Below are 27,808 nucleotides of genomic sequence, written 5' to 3'. Positions count from 1 at the left end.
GGCCATCAGGTCACTCCAAATCCAGCTAGCCAAAGGTACTGCTTTAGTCAGGTATGCTAACTTTCACCTAAAATGCCAGACAGTGTTAAAGAAACAAAATACTGCAGTAAGCAGGTCTATATTTACAAACAAGCTCAGCCTCCAGCTGCAATAGGCAATAACTTTCAAGAGTCAAGAAAAACAGTTCCCAGAGTGTAGGCACTGGCCTTTTTGCAAATAACCCAACTGACAGAACTGATCAAAGCTTGGGAACTACAGGTTTTCTTCCAGGAGAGCATTCAAGTCCTGAGAAATCTGCAGCTTCAGTGCAGCCAGAGAGCTTGACATAGCTCTAATGAAGCAAGGATACAGGGCTACACAAGGACCCCACACATGGACCCCACTTCACACTTGGACAGGGACAGGAGAACTGGCTGAAGAATGAGCAAAGTCATATTAGAGAAAGAAGAAAAAGACAAGGCATCCTTTGGCATGCAACTGCCTCTTCTCTGCTGTGTTTTCAATAAAAGGAGCGTCTGTCGAGGACAGTTCTCCATCCCTCAGGTTAATACACTCTTAGAACAGGAATTTCCTGCAAAATGACAGCCAGATACTTAAAACTTACACTGCTAAACATATTCTCTCATGCAAACCCACAGATTCTAAGAGAAGAGACACAAGGCAAGATGCTCAATTGCACCCCTTAAAGGAATGACAGGCCAACCCTCTGTGGAACTGTGACAATCAACTCTCTCTCAGCAGCTCTTCTACTTCAGCCAGGTTCTGCTCTTTTCTTTTCCTCTCAGGTTGGACTAAATACATTCCTTAGCTGTCTTTTCAGAAAGGAATTTCTTTAGAGTTTACTGTGGCTTTTCAGACATTATAATATGCTTCTGAATTGCCTGATGCACAAGCCAACACTAAAATCTTTACAATCATGAAGCATAAAGAGCTTATTTCAGAGGCTTCTAAAATGCTGTATGTGGATTAAAAACTGATGCTGCTGCTGAGAGAGATTGGAAATCTACTTATGCTTCAATGTTGTGACGCAATGCGATTTTACTGGAAGAACAGCAGGACAGAAGAAAGTATTAATCACACTGTGGAAAGGAAACAGTAAGCATTTCAGCAGTTAACTTTTAGGTGTACTCAGAATATTTTAAATTAAAAATCACAAACAAGATTTAGCTGTGAGATTGAGATACCTCCAGTGTTTTCACTTACAGCCTTATTCTATAAATGGGCAGGCACAGTTCTGGCTCAATATACTGGTATTACTTCAAGTCTCTTACAATTTTCTGCTCTCTCCATTACTGTTCCACTTTCTACCTTGTTACACTAGTGGCAGGCATTGTCCTGAGCAGAGCTTCCATTCTGCAGCTACATGTGTGAGGAAGTTTACACATTTACCACTGTTAACTCTTGTTGAGGACAGTGAACACTCATCCAACTTATGTTTTGCCACTTGAATGGGAACCTGTCTTACCAATAATGACATAGGACAACTAGCTGGCTAAATTAAACAACTATTTTCTGTCCCTGCAGAATGACCATCCCTGTCTCTTCTGTTCAAAGGTTCACACAAAACCAGCAAAGTGAATCCACCATCCCAAGAGTTTGTCACACCAGTCATAACTAATGGCCCATCTTGGCTGTCTGTGCACACAACATGGTATTTATAGTAAACTGTTTATAGCATACAAGAAGGAATATGACATTTTCCCAACCTCCACCTGCTTCCCTTAACCTCATTACTGACTGTGCCTGAAGGATTCAGCTGAAGGGGCTAGGGTAGGACTGGGGACATCAAACAGAAATCACTGAGGGGGAGTTGCTGGAGCATGTGCCAGTGCCAAGAGCCTGTCACACACAGTGGTCTCATAAGCAGCCCTGCAGAAGGACTATCCACGCTATTGCACACCACTTCACATGCCGTGTCTCCTTAATTTTGACAACTTTCACGTACAGTCTTAATCTCAAGTATATGAAGGCAGAAAAAAGCACATCCGTTGCAGGTTTACACTGAAATGTACCTGAGAAACCTCATGGAATGTACCTGAGAAACTCACATGTGTTAGAAACTTAGGAAAGGATAATACCTTTGCCTTAGATGCATTCACGATGACAAATTGAGAGGTATGCAGAAAGAACAGCAGCAAAATGATCAGGGATATGAAGAGACTGACATAAAAGAATTAATTCAGAAGAGCTAATAGCTTGGCAAAGCCATGACTGCAGATGACAAATTTGCAAACATTTGAAGGGCTGACATGAATTATGGGAGAAGACTTCTTAAGAACAATACAAAAGACTCAAGTAGGAGCAACATACTCAGCTTAAAAAGAGGAGGGACTTTGACGAAGTGCTTAGAAGTTTGCTGGCAGCAAAAAAGAACAAGAAAACTTTGGTATGACTGAGAGCCAGATATCGAGAAAGCCTTAGTGTGCCTGTGCGTGACACAGTATTGAATGGTACGAAATGTTTTCCTCTGCTGATGTCAGTGAGGCTGCTAACATCTCAGCTGAGCATACTTCAGACTCAGCACACCTATCTGCATTGTCAGCCCTCAGCCCAGGCTTAAATGTGTCAAGAAGGAGGCTTTCCACCAAAGAAGATTCAGGTGATTTGAAAAAAAAAAACAAAAAAAACACCAAAATGCAGGGAGATAAATACCCTACAGCTTGGTTTACCAGGAGGTATCTGAAGCACAGTGCAGATGCTTTGGCTCTGGAACTGCCTTGACCCTGACATAAAATGGTAGGGTCAGCAATATGGCCTCAGGGCTCTCTGTCCTTCATTTTGTAGAAAGGATGTAACTTAGAACTGTAATAATGAATAAGCCTGTTAAATGATTTCTCAGATGAGGAGTAATGCTGTGGCTAGGTCCTGCTTAGATCAAGAAACATTAACATGTCTTTTTCCTTGTTGGTAAGGATACTTTGCTGTCTTCTGTGGACCTCTACCAGTCTTTCTCTCCAAAGAAAAGACAAGCCCCATCCTGATGTCCAGCATTACAGAGAGAAAACAGACATTCAGTGCATCCTTTGAAAATGCACTCCAGTCTACATATCACTCTAGATATCCTCTAGGCAAGTGGTAGGAAAAGGGAGGATCATCTCCAAAATTTCCAGGCTGTCACCATTCTGAAGGGATGCAATAGACTAACAATAAAGCCTCCCTCATCAGACACACGACATTGAAAATTTTGACCAGCTGCACGCAGGCCACTTTTAACTTTCTTTTGGCAGGAACTGCTCCTTAAGTGATTGTGATGAACTGAAATGTTGTTATTGTCTTAAACATTGCCAAAATCATAGAAAGACTTTTTGTCAAACTGCAAAGAACCACTGAAGCACACCCCCTCACCTCCACATCCCGAATATGCCTCCTAACTGGAATTTGGACTGTGACCAGAACTTGAGATAAGACTATTGTCCAATTATCTCAGGCCTATGAGAAGTAAACAAGCCTCGGGGAAGAAGAATTTATCCACAAAGAAAGCCAAACTCAGCAGCTGTGCTAAGAATCAGCCCTAGCTGAAGGAGGAGAAGGGTTTTGGGTGTGTGATGGTAAAATCTCTCCACACAAACCAGAAAGAGTAATCCCTGACCTCCTGGAAGACCACATACACACAGGACATTCATGTGAGAGGCAGCTGAGAAGGGTCATAAACCATCAAAGACCCCCAAAGCACCCCTCAGACTCATTCCTGAGGCCTTTTACCACCAGAGGACTGCACATGATCCAAGGCAACATATCCGTAGTCTGTATCAAGAGACCGCAAAACTTCCCCCTCCCAGGGGAGGTGCCTGGGCATCTCCTGACTGTACATTAATCCACTGGACTCTATGTTTTGTGGGACCCTCACCACCAGGAAGACCAGAAGAAGAGGACCTATGGGACTCCATGGGGTTCCACAGAGTGGTGATATATTTTCTATTTAATCTCTCTGTAACTCTCTTTCTTCCCCACCCCTCCTTTTTCCTGTTTCTTTCTCTCTCTCTCTCTGCCTCACATTTACTGTTAAATAAAACCCATACTATTGACTTTTGCACCTTAATTCAGGCAGAGGCATCTCTAATAATTTTAATAACCAAATCATAACAGGGATACTGTCTGAAGGCATACTGTGCTAAGGTAGGAGTGGGGAGGAAAACTCTCAGGGATGACTGCCAAGTGGAAGGAATACCCATATTTACATTGCAATCCAGTTCATTAATGCTTTCACCAAGGACAACAGCCTCCTAGATACATGAGGCAGAAACATCTCTCTTTATACCAAGAAAGTATAAAAAACTGGTTAAAACAACTTCTGACTTCTGCCAAGTTTCTATGTGGATAACTACCTGGAGAAGACTGAGGTAACAACAAAGTAATTGCAACTACAGCCGTCAGAAAGGGATAAGAAGTCCCTTTATGATATCACAGAAGGACCATGAACTCCACAGGCAATGGAATAAATAGTTCCTTTTGTTCCATTCCATTAATGCAAAGCACAATAACATTGTTTTCAACCTGTTGTGTAGAGACCCAAGGGAGACAGCAAACAACTTCAAAGGAATCTGCAGGCTGGCAGGGTTACATTTGTTAGACAAAAGTTGACATCTTCAGTAGAAAAAAATAAAATGAGGCACATAGACATTAAAGGAAATAAATTTACTGCCCAAAAGAAAGAAGAGAAAAAAATGTTATGTTCCAGCAAGAGGTGAAAGCATATTTGAACATCTATAGAAAAACTGATGAAGGATAGTCCCATAGCTAGGATGTCAAACAAGGACTTTGGGAGGTTCATATTCCCTGATCTGCTATGGACATACTCCAGATTTACTCCACACTAATTCAAAACTAAAATTTCATCAGCGGGATACTAGATTCAAATTCAAAACTGTGATCCTCCAAATTCTTCTTCAAATCCCCATATACCATAAAGTGTTTAACACCATCATTATCAGCAATCTGAACAGAAGACCTTCCCACTCCACTCTGGTGTGAGCTCCATACTCAGATAAAAAGGATCTCAGACAGAGATGGAGATCCCAGCTCTCCTTTCAAACACATTGTGTGCTGCTCGAAGTCCACAAACTTAGGCCTTAGAGGCCTAGGGGTTCCTAATGGCAGCGTTAGCACCAACCACATGGACAGGAGTTATACCTACCCACAGGTGAATCTGGATCCTTACAGAAAAATAAAAAAAGAATGTAATACTCTCCAGATCTCTTCTCCCTGCAAGGGCTATGTAAGGTCAAAATTATATGTTGTATCATTCCCATTCACTTGCCAAAAACAGTTGTGCCTGTCCTGTGAGCCAACAGCAGATCAGAAAAGAATTGGGCTGTTTGCACCTAAGGAATCTGTACTCCATGCTGGCTTTGGTGGGGTTCAAAATACCTCATAGTGCCCATGACAGAAATTGACTGTGAGCCACTAACATTAGTTTGCTATTGCAAAAAAATCAATATTTATCTCTAAGCTTCTGAGAAGGGAATCTATTCTGCAGCATAGATGGGGGAAACCCTTTCACAATGTGAGCTGAGATTTATTTTCCTGGAGAGATTCCAGGGGCCATGCCTTCAAATATAGTGCCAATTTCATACAGTGTCTCATCTCTCTGCATTATCTTTTCCTACAAGTAAAAGGATATGTGTGCATTTTTGCCATAATTGTACACTCTCTCTCTGCTGTTCCAGCACAGCTACTGAAGAATCGCATTGCAGTGATATTTCCAGATTAGATTTAAGGGATAAACAGAAAGTAAGGAACTTGAATATAGCAATGATAAAATGCTGTCGTGCCATGGAGATTCAAATATATCTTCCCTCAAAACTACAGTTTCTGCTGGTCTGAAGAAGGAAAGAAAAAAAAACAGTAAAGCAAGGAACATCTCCTTGAGAAGGGAACTGTCTCAAAAAGGGGTAGCTCTATAATCTAGTCCAATGCCAAATTCGGTTTTTGGAATCTTCTACAAAGCATAAAACTGATACAGAAACAGCAATCAGGGAAGTTCAGACAGAAAGTTGTTTATAACCTATGATCCAAGGGCTTCTATGCTGAGCAATTATAGCACTATTTAAAATGACCAAAGATACTAAATATTAATAGTTTTGGAAATGAGTAACCATTTTCTATTGTTGACATTTACCTATTTGATGCTGAGAAAGTGCTGTAAGGTTACTCCCCCCCTCCCAAATGAAGATGCAACAGTGATTAATACATGCAGCATGCCACTATGGCTGACAAAAAAAATAAAAAAGCTGTGGGAATATCTTAGCAACTCTGATGTAATGTGCTCTGCTTTGGTTTGTCTGGGGGCTACAGGGATTTTATGGTGTTTTTTTCCAAGGATTTCCTCTGTCTTTATTTAATGAGCAGGTTTGATGTGCAGCTCTAAAGGCATTTAATAGCCATCCCTTACTGAAAGACAGAGATGGCTGTTAGCAGCAGTGCCTGGCAACAAATCATCAGTGATTAGTACTATGAAGATACTGTTTTGGGTGAAAATAATTTCAGATTAAAGTGCAGATGTTTGTCTCTTCAAAGGGACAGCCTCTATGCTTGCTTCTCCCAAGAGTCACACACACACCATTGCAAAAGGAGAGGCACAAACATGCCAGTGAAGATTCTTCAGAAAACACTAAGTTATCCTTTCTTTCTTCTCCTTGCCCCCACCTCTTAAACAGCATGAGTTAGACTAGTGTTCAGGATGCCCTAAATATTTCCTTTCTGCTGGGCACAATAATAATTTTACACTTGTGCTAAAGCAAGTCTTCTGTGCTAGTCTGCTGTGTGTTGTATACATGTAGAAACAGACCTGAAATGACCCCAGTGATTAAGACAACTGCTTCCTTCATGGACTTGCATCTTAAGGTATCTACACATCTGAAATGTACCCAATAAGATCAAGGACTGAAGGGGAAGAGGGAAGATAAGGAAATACTTCAGTAAAACCAAGGAGAAGATTTTGCCTTATGTAGCAGGTTTCCCTGGGAATATTCCTCTCTTCCCCTTCCCCCCCACCTCCATTTGCATTTCTTTCTATAAAAATCCATTAGATACTGCAACTACATCTTGGCTCCTATTTATTTTAGTGAAAAGAGAAAGGGTTGTATATTTTTACCATGGTGTGCAAATGGTTTTGTCTGCCAGATTCTTCAGAGAGCTGCCAAAAAACTCTCCAGCATGCAGAGCAGACATCTAACCTCAACTGTGGCCAGGCTGAACTGTGATGTAAGAAAAAGAGGTAAGCACTGTAATGTCTCATCTAGCTCACAACATCGTCTAATATCAAAGACATCTGCTCTCAGATTAAACTATCTCCCTAGATTGGCCCTTGTAAGAAGCTTCTAGATGCCCAGATATCTATCGTAGAAAAACAAAGCCTTATTCAGCATTATCCAACAATATCCCACCACCTTTTTTAAAAGTAGATTGTAACTCATTTCTAGGAGTGAAGAAGCACGCTCTAAGCACACACCTATTTTGATTAGTACCTGAAAAAATAGCCCATGCTCTTAATAGGACACTGTACATAACCCGTATTCCATATTGACCCAAAAATGTTTCCCACACAACCAAAAAACTAAAAAAATCACCACACTCTTTCCAGAGTGATCCAAAGGGCAGGAGAACAAGGGCAAAACCCCATACAGTCGGGCTTAGCTTAGATATGGACACAACTCACACAAGACATGAAGGGGGACAGATGGGGATTTCAGTTCTCCTGAGCTGCTTTTCTCTAAGTTCACAAATGCAAGCTAGGGAATACAAGTGGTCATAAAGCTATAAATTAAGCTAATTATCCAGTAAACCAAGAGAAAAGAAAGATTTCTATTCCTGTATAACAGGGAAGTAATCTTGACACTCTAGCCATGAAAGCAATGCATCATGCAAGTGATGAATGGATAGGTCTGAGACCATTCAGTTCCCACTCCATGTATCTGCCTTCTCTTGAGTTAGATGGATGCATGTAAGAGGTAAACAGATTCATCAAACAAATAAGATCAGCAGCCCAGCCTGATATATTTCATCTTATGTGAAAGTTCCATTTACTCTATAAAATGAGTTCAGTAGGATTTATATAATTCATTTTACTGTGCTTCCTTTTAGCACCACAATAATCTTGCTTAGCCTCTCATGCTGGAAGAGACCAAAAAGGGATAAAACCCCCAAAATAGTAGTATTAAACTAGTCATCATGACCAAAGGAATGCTTGCATGACTGGGAGAGCTCATCTTGGGAGGTGTTAGTGTCACCAGATAGAGCCCATAAGCCAGACTCTTTGCATGCTTCCTATCAGATCTAGATGAAAAGTAGCTCATAATCTCTTTGGAGCCAGAACTCTTTCTCTGGTTCCCATTTATAAAGTGTCTTCATGGTGGAATCCCAGTTCATGATTGAGGCTCATAGTTGGTATCACAAATAAAACATTCACAGAAGGACAAGGCAAACACCAGCATGCTGTAAGCAGGAGAGCATTACCTCCTTCCACAGGAGAACATGGATAAAACTTGCACAAGCAAATAGGACATATTTGCTTGTGAATCACATGTGCAAGCATAAATACAGTCTGTATGTATATAACGAAGCCTTAGAGAACAACAGCATTTTAACTCTCTGGTTTCCCTCAGGTGGCTTGCTAGCAATAAGCAAACATGCCCAAGAGTGTGTACAAAGCCAACCATGGGTAGACTGACAATCAGCCTCCTTTCACATATGCTATTTTAGTAACCAAGCCTAGAAACAAGCCCAGTATGGCACCAAAGGTGCAGCACTGTAGATTGGTCCTTGGCAAAACTCCTTATAGGAACAATTTTCTCCTAATCATCCTCTCCCAGAATATAGTCACTTGCACAGCTGTGCTGCTGAATGCCTTTGCTTTCTGTGGCAACAGTCTGCTCAGAAGAGAACCTTCTTCAGCAAGTAAACTACAGAGGATGCAAATATTTTAACTCTCAGCTTACTTTATCCTCCAAGGCGTATTTGTACATTGTGAACAATGAGAGTAAATACACAGCTTGGTTTGCTACCCTGCAGCAGCAGCAACATTCAGGTAACCAAGCATGAAAACAGTGCTGAATAGAGAAATACTAGCCACCAATGCATCTTTTTTCCTCTCTCTTTGTAAAAAAAGACCACCCAGTGTGACATGAGCTTCATTCCTATTTTGTACAATTGTGTAGCCATGGTTTCTACCTCACTTGAGCACTAATACCATTGTGGTTTGTGCATCCGTGTTTGCAGATACCTTCTTTGCTTTCCCTTCCAACTCAGTCCTAGCGAGTCACATGCTCCGTTTTATCCATGTGATCAAATGGCAATACACAATGGATGAGCAAGACCGGCCTGATGCTGAATTTCTGTGTTGATGCCAATTCCGAAGAAAAACACTTCCTAAGAGAAAGAACACCAACTAGGTTCAGCAAAGAGATGGGATGGAGAATAACATGCTTCATGTCACAAATGAGCTTTTGGAAGATGGTTGAAGTAAAGAGGAACCAGTCTTCAGTCTTAAAGCTTTAAGAATAGCCAAAATTTTAGAAGCATCCAGATGCTCTGGTTTTTTTTGGAATGTGGAACTGCTTGGCATTGTGGCACTCAAATCTTAGCTCAAATGCATAATCACATAAAAGATTTAGACAACATGAATACACAAATTAGGGGTGGGAAAACCACAGCAGACAGCACTGCAGACAGAGAGCACTCTTACTGATCATTCCTCATTCAAATTGTCTCAGGACCCTGTGCTTTCAAAAGCAGAAAAAACATTGTCACTTTTACCTTCTAGATAGACCTAAAAATTATAAGAATAGCCTCTCCAGTAACATTTATTTCTTCAATTCTTCCTCCAACATGTCAGAAGAAAAGTCTTTAGGGGCAAGTGATAGCAAAGCTGTAGAAGAACTCAAACCTGATACTCACTGTTGCAGAGAAAATAAATTCAGTCTTTCCATCAGAGCTTTCTTGTTTCCACAAAAAACTGGTGAGATTCCCATGCCTGAAACTTCCACTTTTATTTTTGTATGAGGAGTAGGAAGAGTGAGGAAATCAGAAGAGGCTTTGTTAAACATTGACATGGATGGGTGTACGACACAGAGAGAATTGGCCCTGGAGGATTCCAGGGGCAGAACAACACTTACCCAAGAGCAACAGAGAAACCACAGGGACAGAATAGCTGAATTGTTAATGATTGTGGGCAGCCTTTTGTGTAAAATGTCTCTGGGACCTGAACACCAGTGTAGCAAGTGTAACGCTAACCTTCAGAGGTCCATATGAGAGCCAGGGAAAAACACCTCTGCAAGCCTGGAATCCAAACTGGATTCATTAGTAGAAACAATAACAAAATATAGCATTAATGGGCAATAAATTTGATCTTTCAGGTAAGGATCAACATGAATTCTGCAAGGGGATGTCCTGTGACACTCATCTCTTGACATTTTTTGGAGAAAGCAGTGATTTCATTGACATAGTTACCTTATTTCAAAAATGTTTTTGATCACATTTTCCAGAAAACATCTGTAAGGATTGAACTAGTCATGAGGCAAAGAGATACAGTGAGGTTCTGCAGGTAGTGCAATAAAGTAGATAAGAACTAACTATTCTGTCTGATATAAAACCTATCAAAATGAAGTCATTATTAAAAAAAAAGAAAAAAGAGAGAGAAAAAAAAGTACTTAGCTTTTCACTACTATGTAGTACACCTACTTGCAAACTCCCTGCAAGGACTATTAATACAAAAGATTACATTTGTTCAGGAAAACTGAATGAAAGAAAGAGCCATAGAGGACTAGTAAAGAGGCAGAGGTCAAGCTCAGAGACGACTCAGAGCAAAAAAATATGTGACCATGTTAGAAAGAAGTGTCATATATGCTTGTGCTGCTCCATCTCCACAAGCAGGCATTGAGGGAAGAATAATCAAATTGGACTAGATGGATGCTTGGTCTCAGCCAGTTCAGCCATTTTTAATGCTTGTGTTTTTTTCTGTGAATAAGAATGAAAACATTGAAAGGAAACCTCGGAAATATAAAGCAGGGAGCTGTTTCAAAGATGAGCTTTCACACACCTGAAAGACTCTGAGCAAGCCTTATGAACCCCTGGAAGAGAATCTGCCTCACACTTTGATAGCCAGGATACAGTTTAAGCAAAGGTTTTCAGATTATGCTGTAATTGCCCAATTAGCTCTTGCGTGCAAAAGGGATTCTCTTGCATTTATCCATATCCAGCAGGGCAGAAGTCCAAAGCTTTCTGCCCACTGTGGATTTGCTCTTCCAATTCATTAGGATTAATTTCTTCCCCACCCACACAATTCTCTGAATCTCTTCCTCCTCTTCTGCCCCATTGCCACCTGTCAAAGTTACAAAGATGATTGGTGCTTCTTAAAAGCAGCACAGACAATCTTTATCTATCTATTCACTGGCAGATGCTTTCTCCCCTCTGCACGGCCCCCCCGCCCCCCAGCCCTTTGCTAGACTAGTTCTTTCCAAAAGCCTCCAGCCTGGCAAGCTGTCCCCAGAGCACATATGTGCGTGCAGTGTTTAACCACATCACCTCCTGTAACCTCAGTGTGTAACGTGTTCCTATCCCCCCAAAATCCTAGGTAGCATTTTATTTTGACAAGTACCAAGTAAAACATAAGAATATTTTCAAATCTATTTGCCATCAAATTAAATGATAACCTGTGTAAACTGGTCAGCATAAAGACTTCAGGCTGGTTCAGAGCAATTGTTCTTATTTGTAAAACAGAGGATAAATTTTGGTGGATTAACATATATCTAATCCTGTTGTTGAGTCATTGGGCAGAACTAGGACTGACTGTTTCTCCTTTACCTCTTCCTATCTCAGTCCAAAGCTTATACAAAGCCATGGGAATCAACGGAGGCATTAATTGTTCATACTCTGACTCATCCGCCCCTGTTTACTCCCCTGTTTACTAAGTGACATGTTTTTAGAAAGCCTCTTGAATTATATTACCAGAGGTGCTCTGTAAATAAATTGGTTTGGGAATAACCATCTCTGATCCTAGGAGTTTTCTTTCAAACTGGAAATCATGATAGCATCAGAAAGCCTGCACTTTCATTTTGAAAAGACTGAGTGCTGGAAGAGTGCTTCTGACCCACAGTTCCTTTCAGTGCTGGAAGCTATCTGAACTCCATCAAAGGGGAGCACAGGTAAACCAGGAAGCCTCATGTAAGCACTTTGCTTTGAAACATCTATCACAGTCCTTAAAAAGAAATCAGAGCATTTTCAGCAGCTGCAGCTGGAGAAGAGTAAGAACAGTCTCACAATCATAACTCCACATCAAAACCCAAGAGACTGCACAGCAACAAGTTACCTAGTCATAGAGTCATAGAATAGCTCCAGTTGGATGGAACACGTAAGGATCATTAAGTCCAACTCCCAGCTTCTCCTAGGACTACCTAGGATAATGACTAAAAATGTTGTCCAGACAGTCCTTGAACTGTGTCAGGTTCATGCTGTGACCACTTCCCTGGGGAGCCTGTTCCAGTGACCAACCACCCTCTCAGTAAAAAACTTTTTCTAACATATAATCCAAACTTCCCCTGACACAGCTTCATTCCATTTCCTCATGTCCTAGAAAGAGACAAGTCAGCCTCTCTGCATGTCAGTGCCTCAGCTGCAGAGTGGGAATGACAGCCTTTTCCTTCTCCAGAGAAATACTGGGAAATACACTAGAAAAGACTGAGAAAGGATTGTGTGCTGGAGTAGCAAAGGCTAAGCAAATCCCTTGAGTATTCTCCTGTTCCAGCACCTGCAATGGCAGCACAACATGGAGATAATCACATTTGCTTTAAACTGTCAAGTACCATCAGCAGGGTCCAGAGCACGGAACTGCTCAGTGGGAGCTAATGTGTCCTGTCACAAAGCACAGCACACAGCCCCCTCATACTGCACTGTTTTCTTACCCACTACTTCTGCACCTTCAATCCCTTGAACAATATTCGCCACACAGCAACATGCGTGTCTGCAATTTGCACACCGTCATCTTGAGTTGCTTGGGTTTTCCTGAATTAAATGAATAGCAAATTGAGCACTGTCTTTCCCTCCCCCTTACTTCACTCTCCCTTTGCTTTTGTACATGCTGAAGTAAAAAGCTTCCTCTGACTCAGATTTCAGCTGTCACAGATTTCAGCAATTTTCTCCTAGGAAGTCGATGCTAATGACAGAAATAGCAGCTGTCTCTAAATACTTCATCTGCTATCTTTGATCAAAGGGCAGTAAAGGCCAAGGCCAGGAGCAGGTGTAGTGGCTGACTACTTGCAGAAAAGCTCATTTGTGCCAGGCAGGCTCTGTTGAGAAGGGAGTGGAACCACCACCCCCTTATTGACAGGAAGGCTAGGAACAGTTGCCAGGGTAAGCAGGAGTAAGGTGGCAACAGGGCATGTGCTCACCTGGGCAAAGGTCAGGCAGCCAGCCAGCAAGATGCAGGGCTGCTGCCCCTCAGCCCACCACCCAGAAACCCTGCTGCTACCTCCCATTCCTATGGGAGTCACATCAAAACAGGCAGCTACATGCTAATGCCAAAAAGCAGTTAGGGTTTTAACCTCCCAAACATCCCACAAATATTTCCTCCCACCCCAACAAGAGCATCTTACAGGTGAGATGACTCAAGATAATGAGACTGAAGTGACTTGTTAGAAATGCAATTGAGATGGGAACTAGGACTAAAGTTTTTGTATTTCTCTTTCTCAACATCCAGTGCTTTACTCAAAATGAAGGTTTGGTTGTTCTCGGCTAGGGTCCAAGGACATGCTTTGTTGGCAGCATGACACAATCTGTTTAGAGCTTTTTGATTCCCACATGTTCAAAGCACTTGTACTTTCCTCAAAACACTGTGGTGTCATTGAACACAATGTTATGTTTGAACTGAAAGAAGGAAAAAACATCTTCATCTATTATTACATGTAAATAAGAGTTGGTCTTCTACAATCCTGATACCTTAGTAGAGAATGAAGTAAGAATGACTTTGAGCCTTGCTGTGCTAATTAGTGACAATCTACCATGAATTTGCTGAGACGAAAAAACATCCTGTCAGATCCACCATAATTTCTTTCACTCTGTGTGAAGACATCCTGGGATAGAAGGAAGGGTGGAAGGGAAGACAGAAATACTTGAGGACCTAACCATGTCCTAGGGATCCTAAAGAGCACAATTTAAGTCATGTATCATCTGTCTTAATGGGTTCACTTACCTGCAATACCCAAGGCTTCCCACAGTACGATTTTAAATGGTGGCAGGAAAGCATCATATTGCCTAAACCAGAAATAAAGTGCCAGTGCCATTCCATTTCCACTAGAATTGTCCCAGCTAGAAGGAGTCAGGCATCAGGTTCTCATGTCTGAATATTCCCAACAGTAAGAAGTGCCTTGAGACAAGTTGAATGATGTTCTTCTTTCATGCCTACTCTTTGGTCTGCCTCCTCTCAATCTCTCTTTTAGGATAGCATATAAGCTGAATCAGAGAGCAGGCAAGTCCTAGAGCTCTACATAGCCTTGTGTCTCTCTGTTTCTAGAGCAACGGTAAGCACCAACAAACCAAAGAGAGGCACAACAGCCAGCCAACAGTCACAGAAAATTAGTTGTGCCCCTCAGGATTTAATAGCCCAGCAGGTATCTTTCAAGGGAGCTAAATACTGAGGTATTTTTCCTAGCAAGTAGGTGCTCATAATGGGCAGTATACCTATAACTGCAGTAGCATTACAGTTGTAAATATATCCAATGGTACAGCACCAGTTCTGTTGCAGGATCCGTGATACAAGCTTAACTTTCTTTTCTGGTTTTCCAATTCACACATTTATTGCCCCTGCTAGTACCAGGTCATCTGGTGTGGGAGTCAGGTAAGATAATTCTGGCTGCTTAAGTTCTTTGACAGAACAAAAGCCTTACAATGAGTGGCAGAACACTAAAACCTTTCTGACTCGACTGATAAAACGGTTCTCCATGTTTCATGGGCAGTGCAGATGCTTGACATAAGGGATATTGTGATGATTAATAATTAACTGTCTGGAGAGACTGAGAGCTCAAGGACACATGCCTCCCATCTGCAATCTCCAGGAGCTGAGGCTGCACTTTTCAGGAAGGAGGGAGGGAAGCTGGTAGGTGAGAAGGTGACAAGGTTGGTGTGCCCCTGGAACTCAGCAGCCTTTTCAAGACACTTTGCCTTTTATCTCCCAACACAGAAGGTATTATCCTGCACTTCTCCGGGTGGCTTTCACTATCCCAGCCACTGGGGGACCAGAGCAGCGATGATCCCTGCCAGTTCCTGGTGCCAACTCACCCAAATGAGATGCATCATTAGGAGCTACATTCATGTATTTAATAGGCTTGAACATCAGCTTTAATGAGACACCTCTGAGATCTTGGGAGAGGTAACAGACAGTTAGAAACACGCTTCAAAGTCCTGTGGGTACGAGAAGCAGAATTCAAGTTCAGAGGTACCAAGTACAGGATTTTTAAGTACCTGATGTGTTAGAGACTATTAATTTTTGTTCATTACACTAGCTTTAAAATTTCATCTGCATAAATTTCTTTGATCCACCAACGGCTTTAACTGTATTAAAATTAGCTAGAACAGCAGCTGCAATAGGCACTGAACTGCATATCTCAGAGTAATTACACATTACAAAGGGAATCCTTGAAGCATTTCAATAACATGCCATATTACAAACAGCACTTAAAAAGCCACAGATAGACATGTGAGCCTCCTAGCATAACTTTACTGCAGAGATGGATTCGGAAGGTAGGATGTCACTTTTACTTGCTTCCTGCTTCCTTGCCTTTCTGACAGAAGGTGTTTCAAAGAGCACTGAAAAAGCTTTAGTTCATCCTGTGGCGTTGAAAACTGTGAAAGAGAGATGTAAAAGGAGTCCTTCCCTTCCCATCCCCCTTTCCTCTTACATCCCAATTCAGCTCTCAGGGGACACGTTCCTTCCTATTAGCTCTGCCTGAATACAAGGAACAGAAGAGTACACACACAGCATTCAGGGGGATGTACGACCAATCCAATTAACAGGGTGCTGGGATGAACACCTTTCTGTCCTCCCTTGCCCCCCAGGGGTGTCCTGCCTGCTTGCCAAGGCCTCTAGCTACCATGGTGCAGAGCCTCTCCTGCCAGCAGCATTCTGCCCAGGGGAGGAGGCAGAATTTGATCTCAACAATAAAAACAATTGCAATTTTCATAGATCCATGTGCTTTGCATTCTTTTATCCTTCCAAAGCTTTTGCTTATATTATGAGATACGTAGGGAGAAAAATGGATTTATAGTTCTTCCTTTTTAATGGTCCCAAGAACACCTGAGCTTGAAATGGACCTATTTAATTTGCCCCTGTTTCTTCTTAGCTTACACTGGATTTAATGTGTTCTCTTTCAATTCAGCACAACCCATTTTTTCAATGTCCTGGCCCCAAATTTTCTCCCAGTAATAAGCAGAAGAGGCATAGTGCTCCAGCAGCAGAAAATAGGTCTGTTCCACATCCCAAAGAACTGTCAAAGAGAAGATAGCCAGCTGTCTTGGAAAACAAGCAGCCATAAAAATTAGAGTGAACAGAAGTACAGCAAATGGCACTGCAATCAAGAACAATGAACGTTAGAACTGGCGACAGATGGTGGGTGGATTTCAGCTTGGGACATGCATTTTTAGCTCCAGCCTCCACAGATATGAAAACCTCCAGCGCTGCCTTCCCACCTTTCCACAATGTCTCCAACACAGGGTTGCTCTAAAGACATACTAGCCCTTGTATTAGTGCTGGGACAGACTCAGAAAAAAAGCTGCACAAGTAACTGACTCTCCAGGTTAGGTAGACACGTAAGGAGGAAAGGGCAGTAGAGATCCTCTCAGGGCAACAAAGCCTGACATCTATCTAAAAATTCCCTGATTGAAAACAAACATATAGGAGGAGGGAAGAGCAAGGTTGGCCTCTATTTCCCAGAAGGAACAAGTGCTTTCTGCTTGTACCTGATAACCAGAGTCTGGGAGGATACAGACCAACTTTCTGACCACCTCAGCCTGCCAGAGGGGGTTTGACTCTCCACCTGCCTCAGAGGAAAGCAGCCTGGCCACCCCATCATAGTGTATCTGGAGTCAGGCCTTCTCATTTCCTGGTGAAGCAGCTTTAGAGTCATATAAAGTAAATAATAGATTTCTTTCATATAAAATATCTGTTCAGCGGGCCAGAGAACAAGTGTGAGTAGCACTATTGCTTGGCTCCTGGACAACCTCCTGGAACAGCCAGGATCCACTGGAAACATCCACTCTTCTGCTGAGCATTTCAAACAAAACCTAAATGTTTTCACACAAGAGACCCAGAACAACCAAATCCCACTGTCTGCTTCTCTGGCAGACCTGTGTGAAGCGGCAGTTGTGTTTGAATCCCTCAGGGATTTTAACCTGGCTTCTGTCACTCCAAATGCATCAGCACAGTAAGTGGTAGAAGTCAAATGCAGAACTAGTATTGTTACTCCTCCAGCCCATAAGCAGCAGCACTCATGTCAGAACCTCTGGGTATGTCATGCCATCTCAAATGCCTTAAAATAGTCAAGACATCTCTACAAACTTGATAGCTATGAAAGAGGATCAATGAGGGAAAATAGCTCGACCTTTCCTGAGAGGAATCCAGAGATCAGACGGATATCCTAAAATGTCTTTTGATATCTGTGCTTAGGCAGCTAGTAGAGCCTTTCATTTTTTAGATAAGTGATTTGCTAAGAAAGCATCTCAGCCTTGCCTGAAAATACCTACAACCTAGGCCTCCTATGCAACTAGAAGCATACTGCTGAGGCTCATGCCTCAGGTGCTGCCCAAGAATACAGGTTAATGACAAAGGTGATGATTTTTCAGATTAGTCTCATGCTTAACCTCTTGCTCCTCTCTTTCTGTCACTTCTTACACTCACCAGGCTAATCCAGGGCTGGGAGAAATGACAAATATGGGGCAATTATAAAACCATCAGCTCCAAGTAGTTCCAAACAGAGCAAGACATACAGATGAGCCAAGAACAGATGTCTAGAACATTTTGTACCTAGCAAAAGATAACCCATAGCAAAGCCTATAATTCACTCTGGAAGGCTACACTGGGCTCCTCATGCATTCTAAACCCTGAGGCAGCAACCAGCATCTAGGAAGCCATTTTTCTTGCATGAGTATCCAATATAAATAAATCACTAGTAGAAGATATTGAAGAGAACAGCAAAGGGGTTGATAGTTCCTCATGGGTTTAAGCATGACCGCATGGAAAGCACAGTAACAGATGCACAGTTGAAAGTTCAACAAACCACATTATCAACAGAGCTTACACTGTGCCAGATCCTTCCTTTCCCAGAGATGTGGATCTGCCAGGAGTCACATGGCATTCAACCCATTGTTGACACACTCATTGAAGGCACTACACAGGCTAAAATGCTTTCAGCATTTCTAGCATCAGACACTTGCTTCTGTAGATCACAATTCTTACCTATCAGAGATCATTTGTAACTCCCAGCATTTATTCTTCCCTCATCATTATGTTTCCAGACACCTTAAGATTAATTGCTTAAAAATTAAGTTACCGATTAAAACCACGTTCCAATCTTAGGATGTAGCCTCATATTTTTTTCTGAGATAAGAAGTCTCACAGATTCACATGCTGATAGATAAAGCTCTGAAGTAAGGAGATACCTACTTTCTCTGCTCTGGATCTTTCACACTCAAGAACATCCAGTGTTTTTTTTCTTTCCTAACAGTTTGAGTCCATTTGTTAGAGAAAGAATCATTAGACTTGTGAATTTTGTTTCTTTTCTTCCCCAGCAGAAATATAGATTTTATGTATTGATTGGTCTCTGCCTCCCTCCCCAGCTTCAGCTACGTCATCTTGGCATAATGTCAGGAACAAGAGAGACTGAAACAAACAGAAAATTAGAATAAGGGCAACTCAGGTCACCAACATAGCTTTCAGCCCTAAGACACCCATTTAAATTCAGTTCATTGCACTAATGCACAAATATATACCTGCCTATCATCACACTTAGAAATGGATCTGACATTTGTTCCAACTTAGTAGCTCTGCTTCTACCACTAACGCTCAGCTCTCCCCTGCAGAAGCTCCCAATGTATGTATAACTTAGTCCCTCTGGGCTTCTGAGTAGGAAGCTGGATGACCAGCTGAGCCCCACAACCAGAGCAGCTCAACCTACACACCAGGGATGAGGTAAAAAAAGGCAGAAGGGTCTGTTTTGCTACTGCTAGCATAAACTTATTTGTTAGGAGAGTGACAGCCTCCAGTACTATCAATACATCAGCTTTCATCAATGCCAAGAGGGGTTTGTTTGGTTTAGGGGTTTGTTTGTTTGTTTTAAAGAATAGCCAAGTAACATTAGGAACCTTGACAGCAAAGGGAGCCAGAGGCTAAATCTTGCTGACAGAAGTGTCATGTTCTAAAAGAATTCTGCCTTGCTATAAGGGGAAAGCCCAAAAAGCATCAGAGAAAAATCACTGGAAACCAGCTTCCATATGCTTTCAAGAGGAAACAATCATTTCTCTCAGAGCTGCTCAGAGCCAGGCCAGGGGATTGTGACTTTGCCTGTAGATGGAGTTAAAGAACAACTTCCAGTAGCAGCAAAAGTATATCTGTATCTTCTGTATCTCTTAGAGCTGACCTTACTTTGAGCCCCTAGGTTTACACCTGAAATCCTGGCCATAAGAATCCTGACTCCTCAAGAGTTCAGGCTGCCTTGAAATGAGTGCTTTAGAGACACTAAGTCAGATTGTCATCTGCAGGAACTGACTCAAGAGTACTGATGTGGGAACTGTAAGCTAATGACAGGATCTGAGAAGCTTTGCTCCAGAAGCAGAGTTCCCACATTTTTTTACATTGTGTTAGCTTTCCTAGGATCTCCTCACTCACGTGAGTTTCTTATATTTGCTGATGTAAAAGAGAGCATGTTGTGGAGCAGTTTTCCTAAGGCATGCAGGACTAGCAGAAGTGACAACTCCTGTGTTGCCCTGGATGAGTCAGTTCAACTCAGTCCACTGGGCAACAGAGCAATGGTTCAGTGAGCTTGCTGATAGGATAAATGCTGTAGCCAGAGATAGCAATGACCCATGTACAGTCAAGAGACAGCTCTTACAACATCTCATGCATAAGCATACAGTCGCCAGCTACAAGACTGCAGTGCTGGAGAAGATCTGCAGTAAGATGGACAGGTAGTCAGCTTGTCACCCTGACAACATCAAAACAGACTGTTCCCCCGATGGATAACACATCTCCAGGCTGTTGCTAAGACAACAAAAATCCACTTATTATGCATAAATGGGCACACTTCATTGCAGGACTTATTAACCCAGGCCATGCCACTTACTCTTTAGCTTCTCAGTTGATTTAAATCAGTTGACATGTTTGGATTCCTTCTTCTTGAAGGAATGGACTCAGCTGCAGCTCAGTGTATTAGTTTTTTTAATCTTTTCTTCCTCCAATTGATTTCCTCTGTCCAAAGACACAAGAGAGAGGAGATGTCCAGTTGCATTTCATCGTCTTCTCACAGGCTTGAAGCAGGCACTGACTATAACACAGCGCTCAGCATCACCAAACTGCTTTCCTTTTCCCTCTGCTTCTGAGTTCAAGCAGGGCAAGGGAGCAATCCCAATCTGTGACTACTCTGCCTGAGGTCAGCCTGTTGTCACTCAAATTAAATTGATGCAGTCTAGGAGAAAAAGAGTACCAGAAACAAAGCCTAGTTTTCCTCACTGGCGCACACTGCCAGGCATCTCAGCCTAATTTATTTGAAACCTCTAATGTACTGCCATCAGACTTGCCATAACACCTTTTTTAAAAAAATTGTTCATATTTTTTTCCAAAGTCAAGACCATTTGCAGTGGGAAACGTTCCATCCAAGAAAACTGAAGCAGTCTGGACAGACCTTTCATATCTTGGCCTCAGGACTCTGTTGACATCCAGTGAAAGCAGCTTTCTCTGCCTCCTCTCTCATTTGCAGCAGTGGTCTATGTAGTCTCTCTGCCCTTTAACCAAGAGCCTTCCCAGAGAGTTTTTGGGCCCATAATAGAAAGTGTGATACCTGAGTGATTATGAATCCTGAACCTATTGTGCAGCACACAGATAATTTAATAGTCTAAACTCGGTCCTTCAAACAAGCAAACACAACAAAGCAAACCAAAAAACAGCACAGAAGGCCGACTCAAAGCTCTAGGAAGGTGCATAAAACAAGCATCTGAGGTCTACCTGATCCTTCACACTACCACCTTTGAGTAGCACTATGTTTGACTACTCTTGGAAAAAAAGATTGTTTAGCACTTATGTCAGACATACTACAGCACTGTGGGGAACCCATTTCCAGGCACTGGGCACCTGTTATCTCACCATTTTGTTTTGTTACACGGTACTCTGTACTTGATATGACTTGAAGACAGCAGAATGAATAAAGCTCTGGATAAATGAAGAATCAGTGATAAAGTAAAACTCCAAGGTTAAAATCTTCCCCTTTTCCTTCAGGAATTTAAGGATTTATCTTTGAGCTTACCCCCACAACAAGCTCGTGAAGAAGATTAAAACACCCCAGATCTTCCTTAGCCAATCCTTATTCATGGAAGAGGAAACTGAGTTTTGTGACTGGCCACAGAATAAATACACCTACCAAGCTCTTCCAAGAACATGACAAACTTTTGAGTGAACAGTGTGTTTTGGAGAACTAAAATGATTCAGATTTGGCAAATAATTTTGGATAGAGATGACTGGCAAATATTTTAAGGAGAGTCAAAACATTTCATTTAATGTGTATGTATATATATGAGTGTGTGTGTGTATGTCTGTGTGTCTGTGTGTTGTTAGACTTTAATTAAAATCTCCCAAAGGCAATATTTTGGCTTTTGCTCTCTATTTGTTAAATACATTCACTTTGGCCAACATATGAAGGAAGAAAAAGAAAGAAGAGACCCTAGTGACTCTCCATCACCTACTCTTTCAGGACCACAAGTTCTTCAATTGACTTAGAGCATCTCTTCAGCTCATCACAGCAAGAAACTTCACAGCTATCAACGTACTTGACAAAAAAGTTCCCTTGCTTTCCATGTGGTTTCCTGGAATACCAAAAAGAGTCAGGAGATGCTGTGCTTCTCCACACTGAGCAGCTCAGAAACAACTAATAAGTAGCGCAGAGATGAGTCCACTACCTGCACTAGGATTTTTCACTCTTCTGACTAAGCGAGCTGAGAGCATCAGAGACCTTTACCTACAGTAAGCACAAACATGTTGACATTTTTCTGAGTAACTAGACTTATTCTTTGCTCCAAAGAGATAATAACATGCTCCATGATCTAGTCAGTGCTTAAAACAATCATTTCACAGAATGAAGTGCTAGTGCTTGCAATTCTGTTGCTACTTCTGTAATAGACTCAAAGGCTCCTTATATACTGAAGCTAGAGGTAAAAAGCATATCTATTCCTTCAGTCCTAAAGCATTCCACTGTAGAGGCCAAGTCTCACTCTCTCTTTTCCATTGCATAGGAAGCCCAAAAGGGATGCTAGGATGGTAAGTCTGTGCTGGTTTTCAATGGTACACACAGGTCATCACCTCCAAATGGTATATGAGCAAATTGCTGAAAATGACAGAGCTGAAAAGTGCAAAAGGAAAAGTAATTCCTTCCTCCATACTACTATTTTGTATCAGAGAAGTTGGCTTAAAGTACTAAAGTTTTATGCGATTATTCTGTGGCCATACAGACCCCCTAGCTTTATGCCTTTCCTCAGAGATAGCTGGTGTGTCCTCTTCTCTGCAGGGACTCTTGGAAACTATATGCATAACTCTTAGCTTTTATATCCTCAACCCAAAATGCCACCCCTTCTCCAAACACAGGCTGCTTGCCATAATATCACAAAACCAAAACAGAGGCCTTTATCATTGCTGTGAATTCAAGAATGCTATTGTGTTTGTTTTTCTTTCAGGGCCACTTGGATGATCCACTCAGTGGTGTGATGGAGAAATCAAACCAATGGCACCATCACCCACTGATCAGTGAAGCAGGAGAGACACCAGTCAGTCAGCTGCAGGGCCATCCTTTGCCATCACCATCAGCCTTTGGCCATTTAGCAGGCAAATGATATAAATTATATAAAGAACTGAAAGAACATGGGAGGACCATTATAAATATTTACATTTTTGTTACCTTTCTGAAATTGAAGTCACAGGGGAAAATCTCAGAGTCGGTCCAACTACAGTGACTTGAATCTTATTTCCCTCTCATTCACTCCAGATGGGATGACATGGAATAACAGTGGGACAAGGCTGAGAAAGAGACACACACACCCTTTTAAATAGACCCTACATCATTCCTCCCTGGCTCTGTGCTGACCAGGGTTCTCATTTTCCTCTACAGCACATCTCAGAGGCTCATTTTCCCCAGCAGAAAGAGTAAGCAAAAAAAAAGCCAGTAGATCAAAATGACAGTTTTATATATTATCAGCTGCAAAGACAGTGGAAATTCAGGACAACTTTAGCTGTAATAAAAGAGGGACAATGGTGATATCAATATCTTTGCTTTTAATATGATAGCATGAATGTGCTATGCAATAAGCTGGAAATATTATCAGAGCCCCCAACTTGAATCTCTGCCAAGTAAACTATTTTTAGTGGAATGTGTTTAGCTTGCTTGTTAAAGATTAAAACCCAGGCAATAATTGCAGTTACTCTTCTGCCTGATTTAAATAGGCAACATTTATTAATGTACAGTGATTAGGCAAACTATTCCAAAGTAAGCCACAAAGACTTAAAGTGATGAGGAAACAGGATGATATCCTGCCTAAGAAAGTCAACCTCGTAATCTAAGACGTGTTCCATGATAAAAAGCTTATTGATGCAGACCAGAGGGAAGAGAATTACAAGTTATGAAAGAGAATTTGATTTGTCCTTCTGAAGTAAAAGTGATAACTGACTGATCAGAGCAAACTCTGCCACAGATTTTATAGATCCAGTTATTTCCTGCAGGTTTCCAACCAAAAGTTGGCTTAGAGTCCATGCAAGAGCTGGACTGGGATTCAGACTGGGAAAGAGATATACCCATGATAAAACCTCTGATCCATACTCTGTATTCACACTTACACATTAAATCAGAGTTCAGTATCCTGCATATCTACTCTTTAAAATGTCCTAGTTGATCAGCAAAGTTCTCCTGCCCTGTCTGTTTTGCAAGTGCACAAGTCCATACAAGCTTGTACAAGGTCTTTGGCAAGAGATAGAATAGGATATGACCACCTAGTGTGCTGAGGGCGAGGAAAGTTTGCTTTTGATGAGAATATTCTGAACACTAGAAATACCCAGTGATTTTTGCTCCATTATTTTATGCTGAAGAAAATAAGTCTACGAATAGATCTACCTGCTTCAACTATTTGTGCAAAACACCTCATTAAATAGCAGCACTTTTTTTCCTAAAGAAGCCTGGTACATATCCAGTGGGTAAAAGGATAAATGACTATAATCTTTGAATACACAAGACTACACAGAGCGGGTATTTCATAGCTGCACAAAGCCCATAATTGAACTTCTGCCCTAAGGATAAGTTTTCCTGCAGTGTAAGTGCCTCCAGATGCCAAATGGGGGTCATGTTCTTTGTCAGGAAAGCAGAGCTTTACATCCAGTTAATTGCTGTCCCCAGCTGTCTTTTTTGTTGTTGTTGGGTTTTTTTCCATTGAGGCCAATTTTCCAACAGTTATTCAAGCAAATGTGTTCATTTCCCAGTTTCCCCACGATTCCCCACCAGTGTAATAAAGTGCAGATTTTGCATGGCTACATTCCAGACTTCGTGGTGTTAAAATCATAGCAACAATGAAAAAACATGTTGCCTCAATAGTCATAATGTAGGATGTGAGCTACAGGTGACTCAGTGATAGTCAAACCAGGTAGTCTATATGAAAATAGAACAGTTTCTGTGTACAGACTGGTTAACCCGTGGAGTTAGTACTCACACATGAAGGTTTTCATGGTTTGCTAAGGAGCAAAAACTACTTAGTCTGAATTAAAATGATGACTGCAATTCAGTTCACTGTGTCCCATCTCAGAACACAGTGACCATGACCAGCAAGCCCCTTCTTCCATAAATCCTTTGGGCTGATTTTTGGTGTCAATCAAACATAAAAAGGTAAAGATGATACCCATGCAGTATTTGGATCTCTTTCAGTAGTGAAATATTCACTGATTTGGGCCGGATCAACCATGGTTGAGAGAGGAAAGTTCAGACTATAGTTTATTGCAGAACAAACTAAAAAATTGCAAGGAAGAGAGGGGATATTATAAAAGGACAACACAACTCCTTTATTTTCCTCAAAGTATTAATGATAAACTCTTGTGTGTGCATTTGCAATGCCAGTCCCTTGTTATCAAGCACTAGCTACCACTTACTTGGGTTACCAGACCTGTTGGTTGAAGGACAGCTTGCGGGAGTTCACAGTTCAGGCTGCCAAGCAACTGATCTTTAAATGCTCAAGACCAAAGTCTGGGGAAGGATTTTACACCAGCTTGCTCAATTTTACCAATAATAGCACTGGAAGAGGTGGCTTCAGTCCATTGTACTTGTGCTTTCTGGACTGTCCCTCAGAGCAGACACACACCTGAACAGGCCTTACCACTCACTCTTCCCTCAGAAAACAACCCACTTGTTTTAGTCCTTAAAAGATCCCTTAATCTTTGTGATAAGAAGAGGTTTGACTTTTACAGCAACCCACTCCTAATCTCTTTGGTGTCTATTCCCCCTACAGGGAAACCCACACTATTCTGTGGGCTTCCTGATAAAAGTTGTCACTGCCTGATGATAAAAAGCAAATGTATGTTGTAATCTTAAAGGTCTGGAGCTGGATATTTAGAGCTCAGTCAGCACTGGGCCTTATAAGGTTGTATTTTCCCCAGAAAAGTTCAATAAATTTGTGGAAGATCTGAAAACTACTTTTTTTTTCTCTCTTTTTTTTTTTTTAATCATTAGTTGGTAAACAAAAAACAAAGATAAAGTACACAATCATCAAAATGCTCTTCATCTGAACATGCCTCTCCTGACCTTCTGTCAGACCAGCAAGCAAATAGGTCGTGCCAAGCTTTCTTCTCTTTGGAGGATTGTGCCAAGATTTGGACCTTCTGATTTGTTAGCACAGATAACACCCACTCACATTCCCCTTTGCAAGAAAAGGTCAAGGAAAACGACTTGCTATCCTGTGAACTTTCAGGAAATATTGCCCAGCAGCATGTGCCTGTGCTCCTCTCTGTGCTGAAACTTCACGAGACAATTTCTTAGTCCTGTTGTTGCAATTAACCTTTAGAGAAAATGATTAACTACATTCTTATGCATGTGAGGGATTGATCCATATTATTAGCCTAGAAACTATGTCCTTATTGCAATTCTACAGCTGTTTCTCCTCCCTAGATGAAATCCTGGCTCCTTCCCTACAGCATGGTAGTGCTTGCTTACTCAAAATTAAAGAACAATTATCTCCAGCAAAGACAGAGGTGATCACATTTCCTTCCTTAACTGGGGCACTGGAAATTAAAAAGTACTCTCCTCACCCAGTGCTGCTCCTGAAAGATCCTACAGAAAATCGAGCATAATACCTATAATCTGGTCCAATATGCTAAACATTTAAAACAACCAAAAAAGTTGGGGTCAGCATCATCTCTGATATGACATGCTTGGATGAGGAGTTTGGGCCAGGGGAGGGGAAGGTGGGGTAGGGAATCAGCCTCTCTGGGGATCTGTGCTTGGCTACTCTTTGTACAATGCCTGCCTCCAAGCATGAACACCCACCCAGCCCCACTGTCCCCTCAATCAGTACAGTTTCATACTCACCATGTCATAAACATTCAGAATCACTGGTTCATTTGCCATTGTTGACTGCAGCAGAGGCTGGATTAAAACCTTTCAGTCCCTGCCAGATGTGTGTTGATGCCCCGGGATATGCTTTCACCCTGAGCCAGATAGAGGGAAATGCCTCATCCTACAGTCGTGCCGAAGGAAGGAGTGTGGAGGGAGGAGGAAAGGAGAGAATTCTCACTGGTATGTGTGTGTGTGTGTAAAGTTGGTTGCAGGGAGGCAGTAAGGGTTGGGTTGGGTTTGCTGGTTGTATAGGGTTTATTTTAGCCCTCCACGGCGTGACAGATCCAAGGTTTCTTTCTAACTCTGTAGTGCACCTTGGGGTCTGTAGACTCATACACCACTGTAACCAGGCACCGTCCAAGCTTGTAAATCCCGATCCACAGAAGACAGACTCTGAGCCCAAATATAAGCCCTCTTCTGGCACCGTGAGCAAGGCGGGGGGCAGTGTGTGCGGGGGGATTTCTCGGCAGAGCGGCAGGCTGCTACCGCAGCGGGCTGCCAGCACGACGCAATAGGTCTGGGCTCCAAGGCACGGAGCGGGGCCGGAGCGGGCGCCGAAGGCCCTCCCGCCGCCGGAGCCCGGAGCCACCTCGGGATCTGTCCGCGGTGCTGGGATCGGTCCGTCCGAGCCGGGATCTGTCCGCGGTACTGAGGTTGATCTTCCCGGAGCTGGAATCTGTCCGCGGTACCGGGAAAGGTCCGTCCAGAGCCGCGATCTGTCCGCGGTGCTGAGGTTGATCCCTGCTCAGACTCTCCTTTGCGGTCTCTCCGCCGCCGGCAGGACATGGTGAAGAGGCTGTGCCAAAGGGGCTCCAGCGCGGGGCTCAGCGGTGGGAGGGGGCAGAGGAGGGGGCTGGCTGCCCCCGGGGCACAGAGGGGATGCCGCAACCCCCATCCTGCCCACGGCGTGCAGGCAGACCTGGCGTCGGTGCCGAAGTTAGTGGGCAGTTCTCCGCGGGAGACGACGCGGGATTACTCGGCGT

The 27,808-nt window shown here is 42.3% G+C and overlaps 1 protein-coding gene across 1 annotated transcript in view; it reads right to left on the bottom strand.

Moving 5' to 3' along the window:
- The window catches only part of LOC103760361 (deubiquitinase DESI2), a 54,235-nt gene extending 27,006 nt beyond the window's left edge, over positions 1 to 27,229 (bottom strand). Inside the window, exon 1 of the mRNA XM_008926862.3 lies at positions 26,799 to 27,229. Within this exon, the coding sequence (XP_008925110.1) occupies positions 26,799 to 26,837 (39 nt within the window). The 5' untranslated portion in view covers positions 26,838 to 27,229. The remainder of the gene's footprint in view (positions 1 to 26,798) is intronic.
- Between the last annotated feature and the right edge of the window lie 579 nt (positions 27,230 to 27,808).

Source organism: Manacus vitellinus, unplaced genomic scaffold (genome assembly GCF_001715985.3).
Source record: "Manacus vitellinus isolate BGI_N305 unplaced genomic scaffold, ASM171598v3 scaffold_6_pilon, whole genome shotgun sequence".
NCBI classification, from domain to species: domain Eukaryota; kingdom Metazoa; phylum Chordata; class Aves; order Passeriformes; family Pipridae; genus Manacus; species Manacus vitellinus.
Note: the sequence above shows the minus strand (reverse complement) of the source record. Positions and strands in the feature narration are given on the sequence as shown.